Source organism: Gracilinanus agilis, chromosome 1 (assembly GCF_016433145.1).
Source record: "Gracilinanus agilis isolate LMUSP501 chromosome 1, AgileGrace, whole genome shotgun sequence".
NCBI classification, from domain to species: Eukaryota; Metazoa; Chordata; class Mammalia; order Didelphimorphia; family Didelphidae; genus Gracilinanus; species Gracilinanus agilis.
In genome coordinates, this window is record NC_058130.1 from 185,940,017 (window position 1) to 185,954,958 (window position 14,942).

General features: G+C 34.0%; 1 protein-coding gene across 1 annotated transcript in view; it reads right to left on the minus strand.

Annotated features, from left to right (window-relative positions):
* The window catches only part of MUSK (muscle associated receptor tyrosine kinase), a 176,516-nt gene that overhangs the window by 69,183 nt on the left and 92,391 nt on the right, over positions 1 to 14,942 (minus strand). The window contains exon 7 of the mRNA XM_044657347.1: positions 5,848 to 5,877. Coding sequence (XP_044513282.1) covers positions 5,848 to 5,877 — 30 coding nt within the window. The remainder of the gene's footprint in view (positions 1 to 5,847; positions 5,878 to 14,942) is intronic.

The window sequence follows — 14,942 nt, forward strand, 5'->3', positions numbered from 1 at the left end:
CTTAGCCAATCATATTTTTTCCATTGTGTCTTCTGGTCAAAGCACCATAATCCTTGGAAGCTGATTTGTGGTCCTGTAGTAAAATTTCTTAATATCTATTTTAACTTGTTCATGGATTCATTGACTCAGTTGAGGTATGTAGGCCTTCTTTGATTCATTTAGCTGGGGATGGGGAATAGAACCCTGGCCCCTCATACTGTGATAACTATTATTCTATAAATACTATATGTTAACATTTCTATGTCTTAGTATTCAAAAGTTAGGCTATCATCAAAGCGAAACTTCAGTTAATCAAATGATTTGGAAAAGAAATATTCTGGTATGTTGAATAGTCTAGTTCAGTGATGGGCAAACTTTTAAAGAGGGGGCCAAAGGAAAGGAAATGCTCATCTGTCAGTCTGTTTCTAAGGCAACTCTTTCGAAATTTCATTGTATTGTGTCCTACTTATTGAATTCATCAGATTAGGAATAATGTCTTGCAGTCAGATAGAACATTTCAGGGGGCCCCATCTGGCCTGCAGGCTATAGTTTACCCATCACTGGTCTAGTTAATCAATAAATCAAAAATGTATTTATTGTCCACTGTGAGGGATAATAAAAACATTTTGTGACATATCTTTAATAAGTATTTACAAACCTTTCTGCCTTCATAAACTAAATATGTTGAAAATAATTGAGTTTTCTTTTATGATAAAAGATCTTGCATTGTCTGGGAATCTTTTGTTATTAACATCAATTCTCTATAGGGCTATACTATATATACATACATATATATGTATGTATGTATGTTTGTGTCACATATTGTCTGTGATTCTGGCAAACATGTTTGGCAATCACGTATCTAAATTTTAGACCTTGCTTGATATTAATAATCAGAGGACTGAGGTTTGCTTTGTGCTTACATTTATCAAGGAAACTTGCGTGACATTTAACTATGCATTAGAGACAATTTCTTGATATTTGTAATCAACAATGAAGACTTTTATATTCTCTATACCTTACAATCAATTTTGTGACTATAATGATGTGGTCTGCTATGAAGAATCATTTGCAAATCTCATATTTTCTCTATGGGAAAGTAGACAAGCTAGTTGTTCATATCTTCTTAGATGCATTTTTTAATAATACCATATATGATATTTTCCCTTTGAATTCTGAAATCTTATCCTTTGGGTATATCTCAAGTCAATTCCTGGGGTCCTTTAAAGTTGTGTGATTTTTAGCAAAGATTTCTTTTGTGTGTATTTTGCCACCTCAAACACATTTTCTGAATTCATATTCTTAAATTTCATTTCTACTCCTTCAAAAAGGATATCACTCATAGGGTTAGAAGAATGTAAATGAAATGCTTCAGCTCTTATTGTGACAATAAATCACTGTAAAAACACACGTTCTATTCCTTCTCATGTTTTTTGTTTACTTTTTCCAGTTTCATTCACTCAACCACTTAAAAAAAATCTTTATCTTCTATCTTAGAATCAATACTGTGTTTTGGTTCCAAGATAGAAGATCAGTAAGGTCTAGGCAATGCGGGTTAAGTGACTTGCTGGAGGTCACACAGCTAGGAAGTGTCTGAGGCCAGATTTAAACTCAGGACCACCTGGCTCTTTATCCACCGAGTCACCTAGTTGTACCTCTGCAAGATAATTTTAAAATACATTCCAATGAAATATTGTCATCTGACTATAAGTCAAGGCATCTGAGTGATATATTTCTTTAGTCTCTTTAATTTCTTGATTGTAAGACATATTTTCTAACAATTTTCACCATCTTCTTATGTGCCTTCCTTTTCATTGAAGACTCTGAGTGTGTGTGTGTGTGTGTGTGTGTGTGTGTGTGTGTGTTTTCATCAATGGCATCAAACATAAGTCAAATTGGGTGCCACTGAACCCATACATAAGGAAACCTATGGGCCACATCCTGAATTAAAAAACAACATATTAATATTATCTAGGCTTTATTATATTTTTATTTATTTTGTTAAGTATTTCCCAATACATGTTCATCTGGTTCTGGCCTCTGGGATTATTGTGGGCTGTATGTGACCTATGGACCATGTTTGACCACTTTAGTTTAGATGATCTTTTGAGTTTCTATAGATAATTTCCTTTATTTCTGTAGCATCTGTGACAGATCTTGGCACATCAGTTGTAATTATTTTCATGGTGATCTTTGGTCTTTTTGTTTATACCCATTAAGCCTACTTCAAATTAAGACGACCATTTCTTGTATGAAATGATGTTTCTTAATAACTCTGGTTGTATTATGAAAACCCAGAAACAACTCTTCAGGAAGAATTCTTTCTCTTTATCGGTGACTTCTTTTTGTCTTCTGCTCTCATTTTTGATGAGAATGCCAGTACAGTTGTAGTTCAGTTTCTTTGATATTTTTCTCACTAAACAGAGATCTCATATAATTTAAACAATAGTTGAATAAATTGTTTTATTCAGTCTAAAAATTGCATTTTTGGAAGCATCATCTGCCCAGTGCTCTACTACTTTGTCATTTTCATTAGTAGATACAGAAAAGAGGGATATAAATTGATAATCATTTTAACTTTTTTTAAAAAATTGTTTCATTGTGTCGCCCTAGCCACACAATTCATTCTTTAGCAGTCAGTGTTCTGGTAATCTCTGCACTTAGCCATTCTTTTCCTAGAACAGCAAACCTCTTTTACTAGCTTCATATCTGAAGTCTTTCCAGTTTGGTATAACTTACCAGAGATCGTATTCCCCTGGAAGAGCCTTTCAGAATGAAAGGTCACCTCCATGCCACAGAGTATAACTACTGTGATATCTACAGAGCCACTATCCTTTGTAAAAGTCTTTTTCTATCTTCCTCCCTAGGAAGCTAGCTGAATAGAGTATATAGAATGCCAGTGATTTTAACTCAAGACCTGAATTGAAATCCAGCCTCAAAATACTTCTTAGCTATGTGTCCTTGGGCAAGTCATCTAAACTCAGGCTGCCTCAGTTTCCTCATCTGAAAAATTGGAATAATAAAGAGCATTTTCCTCTCAAGTTTGTTGTGAGGACCAAATAAGATAATAATTGTAAAGTGCTTAGCACAGTGCCTGCCTGTAGTAGATGCCTTTGTTAAGTGTTAGCTACTATTATTATTATCATTATTACCTGCTAAAATCTACTGTTATATATATATGCTGTTATATATAGGCATGTCTATGAGATATATATGCTGTTATATATAGGCATGTCTATGAGATGATAGCAACAGGATGGCATCGCGAACAGAGGAGCTGACTCCAAAGCCAGGAAGATGTAGGTTCGATCCCATCTCTGTTATCTATGGATTATGTGATGCTGAACAAATTGCAAAGAAAGTGACAACCTGCACTCCTTGAGCGATGTCCTTCTGAGAATTCCTCCCCTATGAATGAAATCATAAGTTCAGTTTCTCTTACCAATAATATGGATATGGATATTTGAAAAATGGGCTTTATCTTGATGAAAATAGACTCTTGCAGTGAAAATAAGTAATAACTGCAAACATTTATGTAGCACTTACTGTATGCCAGGCACTAAACTAAGCTTTTTGCAATTATTATGTCATTTGGTGCTGCGAGGGAGGAGTTGCTATTATCTCTATTGTTTCTGAGAAGGAATATAAAATGCTCTATGATGTTGGGCCAAAGAGCCTTAGAATTCAGTTAGTTCAACCTTCTACTTGTTGCCAGAATTTTTTTAGAGCTGTCTGACAGGAGACAGATAGACAGACAGGGAGATAGAGTTAAGAGACATAGAGGCAGAAAGGGTGGGGAGGGAGAAAGAGAAAGAGAGAGGAAGGAGGAAGGGAGAGATGGGGAGAGATAAAGAGGAAAAAAAGAGAAAAAACACACTATACTTATACATGGATATGTTTAACTTGTATTTTAATTCACCAAATAAATATAATGAAGAATCATAATTTAAGTATTGATGTTCAGTGGGAAATAGTGTAAAGACTGGTTTAGTAATTAGGATTTTTTAAAGTCATTAATATGGTTCTTCATAAGGAAAGAGAATGAAAAAACATAAACAATAATGTTTTCTCCCAAGCTTTGTTTTGCTTAAGATCTTAGCAACTCATACCACGCTTCCTTTCAGCTATTTAGTGATTAGTTTTGTACTATAAGAAGCAACATGTAGTTAATATATATATATATGTATATATATATATATAATGTTTTGAAATATTGTTTCATTTCCCGTTACAGAATTCTTTCATAAATCTTGGGCTCTGTGGTTTGGAGAGGCTAGATTGTTTTTTTGTTTGTTTGTTTTTTGTTTTTTTTTGAGAGCCAGTAGGTTCAGGCTAGTGATAATAGTTTGCATGAGGCCTTGAATTAAATCTAAAATAATGCTTGAGCATCTAAGATCTCTGAATTCTTTAGTGTACTGGTAACTTTGTGACTTTGTTTATAGAGTAGCTGTGGTTTGATTGAGCAGAGGAAGTAAAAAGTCAAAATTTTTCCCTGAGCAATAATTTAGTATTTTTTTTCCAAATAGAAAAACAAAGTTCATGTGTATTAAATTTTCTTTTGGTCTTTCTTCATCTATAAAATGAGGAGGTTGGAACAGAATATCTCTAAGTTCTATTTCATGTCTGATAATGCCTATTTTCTATGTAAATTCGGAGATTTTTCTTTTTCAATTTCTCATTGTCATCTCCTTACATAACATATTAAGTCATGTAACGACTTAAGGGAATTAACTACAACTAATGTAAAAGATTCAATATTTAGATCTTTTAAAGATGACTCCATTTATATCTGTAAGGTATTAAATGGACAAAATTACAAATGATTCCCCATAACGTATGTCTCTAAGAATGTGCGTAAATAATAAGTAAGTAAGTAAGTAAGTAAGTAAGTAAGTAAGTAAATAAATAAATAAATATTTAGAAATGGGGAGGCTTGGAACTTTTAACTTTGGAGGTATAAGGATAAAGAGATATTAATTTTGAAACTGTCTGTACTGTCCTTTCTACTTTACATCATATGAAACTGTGGAGAGACCCTTAATGTATACAATCTCAAGTAGGAAAAGATATACAATCAAGGCCCATGAAACTTGTTTTATTTTAATTGAAGCAAAAGCTAAATGAAAAAAGGTTCCAGGCCATTCTTTGTAAGGTGACTGTTAGGGACAACTATCTTTTTAAAGCAGCTATTCCTAATCTTGTGGTTGTGATGTGTGTGTGTGTGTGTGTGTATGTGTGTGTGTGTGCGCGTGTGTGTGTGTGTATATATGTGAGTGTGTATGTTTGCTATTAGAACACCATCAAATTGGTTTGCTCTGTATTTAATTTTATTACATTAATTAAAATTAATATTTGAGGACTTATTCTTTAAGAATTTCATGAGAGTTTCTCTTCAATTAATTAGAGATACTATGGAATGTCTCAAAACCAATGTTGGGATTTACCATCTAATATTTCTCCCCAGGGAAGTTAGCCTACCAAGTACCCTTAGCCAAACTTGAAACTTCCCGTCCAACTTGTGTGGGATTTATATGCACATACTGATTCAATTTTTGCATTACCTTGCATTTCCAGAGTTCCTGGCACTAAACAGTATCTCTGCTGACCTGGCTTTTTCATGAGAACTTTTAACTTCCAAGTAGCAAATTATTTCATCAAGCAGCCAATCAAATAACACCATGTTAAATCCTTGGCACTCTATATTTTCCCATAAAGAGTGAAGTACTTAGTGCCAGGAACAAAGGAAATACCCCTCAGGAATAAGTTTCCTATCAAAATATGCCTCTAAGAGTGGTTCATCAGAAAAGCAAACACAAAGTAATTCAAAATATTATGAATTAAATGAAAAGTAGGGTAGAAAACAAATACCTTTAGTATCTTGCTCAGGTTCACTTTCTTCTATTATTAAAGACAATAAAACAAAAAGCAAGTTATGAAAAAAAACAACTCAGGTCATTTGTGGGGAAAAAAGTCCAAATTCATTACAAGAAATGATCAATCTTATTACATTATTTCAATGAATTATAATGGGAGGATCCAGAGAAATCACCATGTAACAAAGAAGCCTTTGACTATCTGAAGATCTTCTCCTATAAGGTTGATTAAAACATGCTTTCTTCTCTGTTTGGAAAGGGAAACTAATGTAGTCAGAGGGAAATTCTGGCTCTTTACAAATTAAACCATTTAATTAATTGTAGTCTATATGACATTGCCTTTTGCTGGAGGTGTCTTATCCCACACTGACTTTATATAATCTTTTATACATGCATTTCAATGAGTTCCCTATGGTAATTATATCATAATTATCCTTCCACTTGAAGGTGACAATGATCTCACTCCTATTTTAATAGTTTTCTTCATTTCTTAGCTCAGTTTCTCCTCTTACATGACCTCTCCATAAAGTCAGCAATGCTGAATTTGTGCTCTTAAAGATCTTTTCTATGGCAATAGGTTTATTTTACAATAAATATAACATTAGGGGGTTTCTGTAGAATAAAGCACAAACAACTAATACCAATTCTCAATACTTCATCAGGATTTTTTTTTTTCAAATTAATACCTCACTGGGAAAGTCCTTGAAGGAACAAAATGACAAAGATCAAGATTGGTAGTTGTGTGTAGTATGTTGAGGATGTAATGGGATTGTTTAAAAACCTCTAAACAAAAGCCAAATTACTCACTTGATAGGTTCTTAATATAAATTGGAGGATCAAGGCTAATCCAAACAAATGTCTTCATTCCAAAAGCTTATAAACCTAGGTCTGAAGTCACTGAGAGCCAAAGTAGCAACTTTCATTTCTGAGAATACCAAATGAAATAATAAAGTTTTACTTGGACACTTCAACGGCTCTGAGAATCCATCTGTTTGGAAACTCTTATCAATGCAAATGGCAATCAATTTTTACCTTCTTTCCTTTTCAATTCTTGTCTATATTGTTCCATAAAGTAACCACATAGGATGTATCTGATAAAGCTAATGGCCATTTTTCTAGGTTTAAAAATATATTTCTTGGTCACCAGAGCAACAGTTGGTATTCCATCTGCTAGTCTTCATTTTTCCTCCCTGGCTGTTCCACCTCAGTTTTTAATCTTTCAGATAGTTGTTGATATTTTTACACCACTTCTGGTGCAGAAGTCATTATTGGCAACATGGTACAACCCATTTATACGGACAATACACTTTTCTATTGCTCTTTGGGTCCTCGGGAATTTTGATTCTTGTGAAAATATGATGTCCCTGGATTATGGCATTGAAGGGAAATTATTGGCATTTGAAAAAAAAAAAAGAGATTTGGGGGCAGAACTACACAAGTTGACAAAAGTGATCCAGACCAGATTCTTCTTCCTTAGTCAATGCTGAGTCCAACCCATTGTCCATTTGTAGTCCCCAACCTAGACATATGTACTGATAGACTAACTGGGTGGGTTTTTCATTCAATTGCAAGTCAAAATTAATATTTAAATGTTTGTATACATACATATATACATATACATTCATATATATGTTGTGTGTGTGTTTGTATTCCTGTTCAGCTATATTTTGATCATATATTGGTTATAAGATTTATTTTCCTTTTTTTTTCTCCTATTGGTGTGAGAAGGGAGAAAAATAGATTTCTATTTTTTAAAATAGAAAAATGGAGGTACTATAAATATGAAATGTTACATGAACTTTAAGGTGAGGTAACTCTATTATCAATTTTGCTTTACTTTTTTATAAGAAATTTCTCAGGAAGTAGGAATAATTTGCATATTTATAATGTAATGTAATGTCATATAAATTTAATACAGAATAATAAAACTAAAAGAGAGAGTATGTGGAGTGTGTGTGTGTGTGTGTGTGTGTGTGTGTGTGTGTGTGAGAGAGAGAGAGAGAGAGAGAGAGAGAGAGAGAGAGAGAGAGAGAGAGAGAGAGGGAGAGGCATTCTTTTTCCACTTGATTTTTACTGTGAGGATCGCTAAACTAAATCTTTTTTGAGGGGTCATGTACCTTATTTATGAGGCACTATAGTGTTCTAGATCTTACTGCGATCATTAAAATATCAAGTACAAACAGAAGCATCTGGAGAACTTTATTATCTATGGGGGATTCTATTTCTATATGGACTTCATACAGAATATCCTTGATGACACTGGTGTAGTAATTTGTGCAAAAGGGTGCCTTTCTTGATATTGATTTATACCTTCTTTGATAATACTAATTAGAGGATAAATAAATAAAATTATCTCTATAGTGACATCTATCAAGGAATTTCATGTAATCTTATATTTAAATGAGATATATCTTGTTGGAGGACAGCCTTTAGGACTGTGTTGTTGTGGAATTGCTCGTTGGCTATGGGAGGGGGTTGGGAGGAGGAGAGGGAAAGAACATGAATCATGTAACCATGGAAAAATGTTCTAAATTAATTAATTCAATAAAAAAGTTTCAAATCACGTAAAAAAAGAACTGCTTTTGCACTACAGAACCAAATGTTTTTTTGTATTCAAGAAAAAAATTTCAAGTGCAGTCTTGTATTCTCTAGTTTTCTTAATTATGTATATGATTTAAAAGTATGGTCTTCTGTAAAAAGTTTGCTTACTTTAATGAAAGGCTGTCTGACCTATTCTAATATTATCAATGAAGATATCAGTGTCTACCATGGGGAAGATAGGTAGATATATTAGTAGCTCAATGATTTTTGATGGTCTTTTTTGAGGGTAGGGGTAATAATATCAGTTGGTGTCTTTTCCATTCATTGGTATCTACTCAGTATCTTCTTAAGACAATCTTTTTTGAGATCTTGAAAATTAAATCTTGAATTAAAGTTAGATAGCCTTCAGCATATTTTTGGAGGAGTTTATTTTCTTTGTTTTGGGTCTCTGTGTTTACTTGAGTCCAACAAAATTTCTTCAGAATGTATTATGTTATATCTAGTGTTTCCTAACTTTTATCTTCTTTGGTGTCACTTCTGCTTCCTCATTTAAGACCCAATGTGGTCAATGATGAATTACTTTTGAAATCACAGGTTGGTCTATAAATGCTCTGGGTACAATCTGGCCTAGTTTATTTTCATGTTGACCTACTTGGAGGCTTTTTTCACTCTGTTATAAAATGTTTTTGAGGCAGTACTACACACAATCTTCTACCCCTAACATTCTGTAAATTCATTTGTATTCTCTAAGGGTGTTGGCCTTGCCTACCCCATTTGGCAAGATCAAATGTATACATTCTCATTGTAGTAAGAATCTATAAACATTGCTAAAAAATTATTATGATCGGGGGCAGCTGGGTAGCTCAGTGGAGTGAGAGTCAGGCCTAGAGACAGGAGGTCCTGGGTTCAAACCCGGCCTCAGCCACTTCCCAGCTGTGTGACCCTGGGCAAGTCACTTGACCCCCATTGCCCACCCTTACCACTCTTCCACCTATGAGACAATACACCGAAAGTACAAGGGTTTAAAAAAAAATTATTATGATCATAGCCAGTGTTTTTCATTCATTTCTTATTTTTCAGACTCAACAGTTAATTAAAATAAGCTGGCCAGGAGTTATTTCTTATAATTCCACACAATAAATTCTTTTTTTTTAAGTCTTTCTTTTAACTTGGTATTGATTTTGATGTTTACTCTAAAGGTGAATCTCTGACTGTACATGGTGTATTGATTCTGAAATGTCCCCTGCTCAATAATTAGTTGTTTCTCCTCCATTGAGATATACTTAATTTTATTTTTGAGATACTTCAAAAATTTAGATTCTTGAATTTTATATTATTGATATATATTATATTAATTTTGTTATGTTATTTCTAATTAAGTATTTATTAAATAAGATAATTTGTTAAGTATTAATTATAATATAATGTCTACATTTGTAACATATATGTTATAAATTATCTACATCTATATGTTAGGCTTTTGAGTAATCTTTAAGCCTTTGGTCTTTCTCTTGCTTAATTACAAATACCTTTTTCTTTTTCTTTTTCTTTTTTTTTCTCTCTCTCCCAGTGCCCACTTTTGCACTCAAGTCACTGAATAACAATATATAAAGGTTTAGGAGAACTTGTTCATCTTTTAAAATAGATATTGGCATGTAAACTATAATAATCACCAGGATAGACTTGTTTCTGCTATTCATGAGCACCATGAGGTGAAATTTCTTAAGGTATATGTGAATATGAAAAAAAAATTCTTCAAATTTCCTTATTCATCTCCTATTTTTCTGTTTATATAAAACTTCTCTGTGTCTTCTGGTTTCATGTACAATGAAAATTTCAATACAGACTTGGTTCAGTTTTTTGATAATCCATTAACAAATTAACCTCTGGGCAAAATTCTTGCATCTAGAACAGCAACAGTTTATTAGTGTTTGTAGGCTGAAAACTGAGTAGCAGATGATCTGCTTCTGGTACAATATTCAAAGCCTTTTCAGCTTTAGCATAATCTATCAGGACTCTTGCCCTGTGGACATTGCCTTCAGGAACTCTATCTCATATCCATACTAGGATGAAGAAAAGGCCTAAGATATTTTGGTGGAAGGGCAAACTTTTATGTCTGAAAAAGATTTAATTTTTCCCTAGTAGATTCTAAATGGGGAATCAGTAGACCCAGTATGACTGGTTATCTCATTGGGTAAGCTATTTATAGTTTCCCTCTCATTCAGATCTTTTTGAACACTCTTAGTGAAGGGACCATATTTGCTAATTTTAAAGGTAATTCATTCCTTCTTTGAAAAGTTATAATTGTTGTAGAGGCCCTGAAATATAGCAGGAGGGATACAACATAAACACACAAATGCAAGGTCCTACAAAAACTATGGTGCCTCTTAATTATATCCTAAGTAAGACATGGCTTGTGTTGTATAGGGATGATTCTTGGTTATGTTGAGGTGATTACATTCTACTGGCATAGTGATTATGAGTGACTATGCCAATGGGATGGAAAGTTTGGCATGATCCTCACACCTGGAAAAATTTGAACATGGTCCAGACAGCTTGCTATGTTTGCTCTTTGAGCACCAGTGTAGCTAAGCACAGAGAAGTCTATTAGCAGAGACTTGGCCACCAAGGAGTTTTTGGTTACTCTTTTTGGCCATGAAATGGGTAAAAATAAAAAGTATGTCTTTGGTTTGGGGTAGTGTCCTCCAGTGCAGAAAATATGTAAGAATTTGCTAAGAATCACAGTTAGTTTAACTATTGCTACTCTTAATATATGACCTTCATCTAGTAACTATCCAGCTGACGCATTCCTGGAAAAACCAAACCACATCTATATTGATTTTTCACTATAAATGAGACCAGAAGAAATAAAGAAATTACAGCTAAATAGGATAGCTCACCAGTGGTCCTCTTGAGAGATGACTACAGAAGTTGGCAGATCTGTTTTCATAATGCATCCAAAAGCAACATGAAATATAATTTCATAAGATGCTTGTTTAAAGGGACCACCATGAAGATAATTGCAGCTTGTGTACCAGAATCAAGGAAAGGATATTGAAATTGATTGATTCTGTCCTGGGAACTAAGGCAGTGTATATCTTGATATTAACCACTTTCAGTGTAAGGATAGGTACCTGGGAGAAAGGTGAAAATCGAACTGGAAAATGTGGTTCAGAACAAGGAAGGGGAAAAAAGGGGCAAAAGTGTGTGGATTACTCAAAAGCCTCACAGAGCATGGATGTGCTGGAGTGAGCTTATTAGACTGGCTTACCATAGCTGGCTGTTCATTTTCAGTATAAGCATTTACACTGTAGAAATCAGCAATTGCTATAAATCAAGGCTTAGTTTGTTTTTTTAATTGAGTAGATAATAAAATGATGGAGACAATGCTAATAATGGAGTTAATAATGGAGATAAAACTTTATTTTGCATACTTTTTTTTGTAAAGCCAATTTTTAAATATTCTCAAGCCTATATTTTATGAATACTTTCTTTAAGAGAAATTTGGAAGGTACTGGACATGGCTAATGCTCAGTGATGTCTTATTATTAAATTAATATAACTTCATAGAGATAAAATAATTGGTTGTATATAAGTCATCTCAAAACTGGCTTACTGTAAGTAATCAGAAAAAACTGATTAAGGCAAGAATATAGGAAAATAAGAACAAAAATGAAGATTGGAATAGTGTGTGTGTGTGTGTGTGTGTGTGTGTGTGTGTTTACAACAGTGACAACCAGAAAAATTTCAACAAGCAGACAACTCTCAGAAGTTGAAAATGGATTAAAATAAGGATATTGGCTTTAGCATTGACCATTTCTTTGGAAAGTTTAGCATATGCAAAATAGTTGTCACAGTGAGGAGGCCAAAAACCCCCAGAAACTATTTCAGCTAGGCAACACTGAGTCTCCTTGCCAAATGGAGAAGTAGCCATAGGCAAACCTGGTTTAGAATACATTATCTGCAATTATAGAGAATGATATCTGAAAATTTTTTATCAGCATCAATTCAAAAAACCAAAATCAGTTGAAGAAAAAATGTCAGTAGAGTTTGGCCTGAAATTCATATACAATGCTTTGCTATAAAAGCACCTGTGGATAAATATAATAAACATATATGAAAGAGAACTCATCTGCTGGCATTTCTATGCTTATTTAGTCTCATTTGATTTTAAATACATTTGGCCCTTAAAATCATGGGATATCACCATCTCAAAAGAAATAAAAATTTCAGATGTCTCAAAGAGCAATGGAAAAGGTAAAGTAAATTTAAATAAGCAGCAGCATTTTGTGATGTATGATTTTCACTTGCAAAGTTATTGTGAAAGACATTATCTCGAATACCCATAAACATAAAAAGAGGTTGGCTAGTTAAGATGAGAATAAGAGACGGACAACAGATGGATTACCCAAGTGCCATACTGGTATTCTTGACATCTTAAGAGAAGTAAAGGAAATCTCCCATTGATCTTGATGGATCCATTATAGAGGACTGATTTATGCAAAGACATAGAAGAAATTGAACAGGTGGAGAAGGTTGCAATCTTCCGTACTACAGGAAATTCCCATACTCATGAAATCATAGATTCACTTAAATATTTAAGTAACTATCATGCAGGATATAATATAATCATTGCTTAAGTAAAATGCAAAATGGTCTAGTAGGTAAGAGGAATGAAAGATGATTTCTGATAAGAGGGAGTGAATTGGGTTTGGAAGAGTTTGCCATTTTTCTAAAGGTAATTATGATGTGTATAGAGGCATACCAGAAATGGGGAATGGTGAGAGTAAAGGCTGAAAGACATGATTTGAGTGGAAGAAATAATCAACAGTTTTGCCACAATGCAGTATCATATAGGCTAGAAAATACCCCAGATTGAGAATGGTCTTAATTATAGGAATTTGTACTTTATTCTGCAGGGAATAAAGAACCTTTAAAGGGTTTTTGAGCAAAGGAATGGTACCATCAGATGTGTGCATGAAGACGATTAATCAGGCATCTATATGAAGCATACATCATCTTGAAGTTGTCATGACCATTTTAAGGCCCAAACTTAATGCATGGTCATGCATGGGAGTAATTATCTTAAGAAGATACATGCAATGGTTAATTCAAAATCTATTTGAATGATTTCCCCCCATATGGTTAGGTTAGCACACATAAAATGGCCAATTATCCTGGCTTGGCTCACCCCACCTCAAACAACTTGGTGGTCTCTTGTTCCAGAGGGTCACCATATTGATGGGAAGCTTAGTGTGAATACCATTCCTACATAATAATATGCAATTCAGAACTTGAAAGGCTAATACAGATGCTAGCCACTTTGGTGGAGCAAAATGCATAATTAATAACCTTAGCTGGAGGAGTTGAAATTATTCTGCCTCCTTTCTATTTGGAATTAATGAATGAGAAGCATTCATTATAGGCTCAATGCTAGTGATACAAATGCAAAATGTAAGCAGTTTTTGCCTTCAAGGTGTTTAGAGACTAATGAGAGAAACAACACTTATGGAGGATGGCAACCATGGAAGAAAATTCAGATCTACCAAGCCACCCTAGTGCAGGGGGTCGGCAACATATAGCTCTCGAGCCATATCTGGCTCTTTTGAGGGCCAGATATGGCTCTTTCTACAGGAGCCATAAAGTCCATTTTTTTTCAGGCACTGTTACAGGAGCGCACACTGTGGGCACTGTACGGCTCTCATGAAATTACATTTTAAAAAATGTGGCGTTTATGGCTCTCATGGCCAAAAAGGTTGCTGACCCCTGCCCTAGTGGAACAATGGAGCAATTTCTTAACAGATTTTTAGAGACAATGTTCATGTGGTGATTTTGATTTCAATGTTTGAACTATATAAACATACATTTTAAATATCTTTAAAATCTTGGCTCTGCCGCTAGTTGTGTGTCCTTACCTTTGACAGGTCCCTTAACTTCTCTGGACCTCATTTTCCCCATTTGCTAAAAGAAGGAGTTAGACAAGATGGTCAACTAAAGTTCCTTCTAGCTTTATATCTGTATTTCTATGATTCTCCTGAGGCCTCTGAATGATGCCCCAGACTCATTAGACTTGGACACTAGAAAACAACCGAGCATCTGTAAAATGATTTGAAAAACATCCCACCATCATCATCACAGTGTGCATCAAGACACTCTAAAATGAATGAATCCTAAAAAAGATGAGAAGAAGAGGTGTCAACTCTCTAACTCCACTGTTTACCCTTCTTTCTCTGGCAGAATTAGGGTTGAATTACTTCAATATTTTTGAATGACTTTCATGAATGAAATTAGGATATTTGCTTCAATTTCCCCAACCTACTTTGCTTACTTTGCCTACTTTTTAATATAAATCTCATCTCTTACCACAAAGGAAACTCTCTGATATGTTCATATTCCCCTGAAGATAATTTTTTAAGAAAGATCAAGGTGTAGAAAAGAAATATGGAAATGTTAGGGGAATATTTAAGTAAAAATAATCTAATTGATGCTGACTTCAGAATGTCATGAGGATAATCTAAATCTCTGCACTCATGGTGATAAAATAATGAT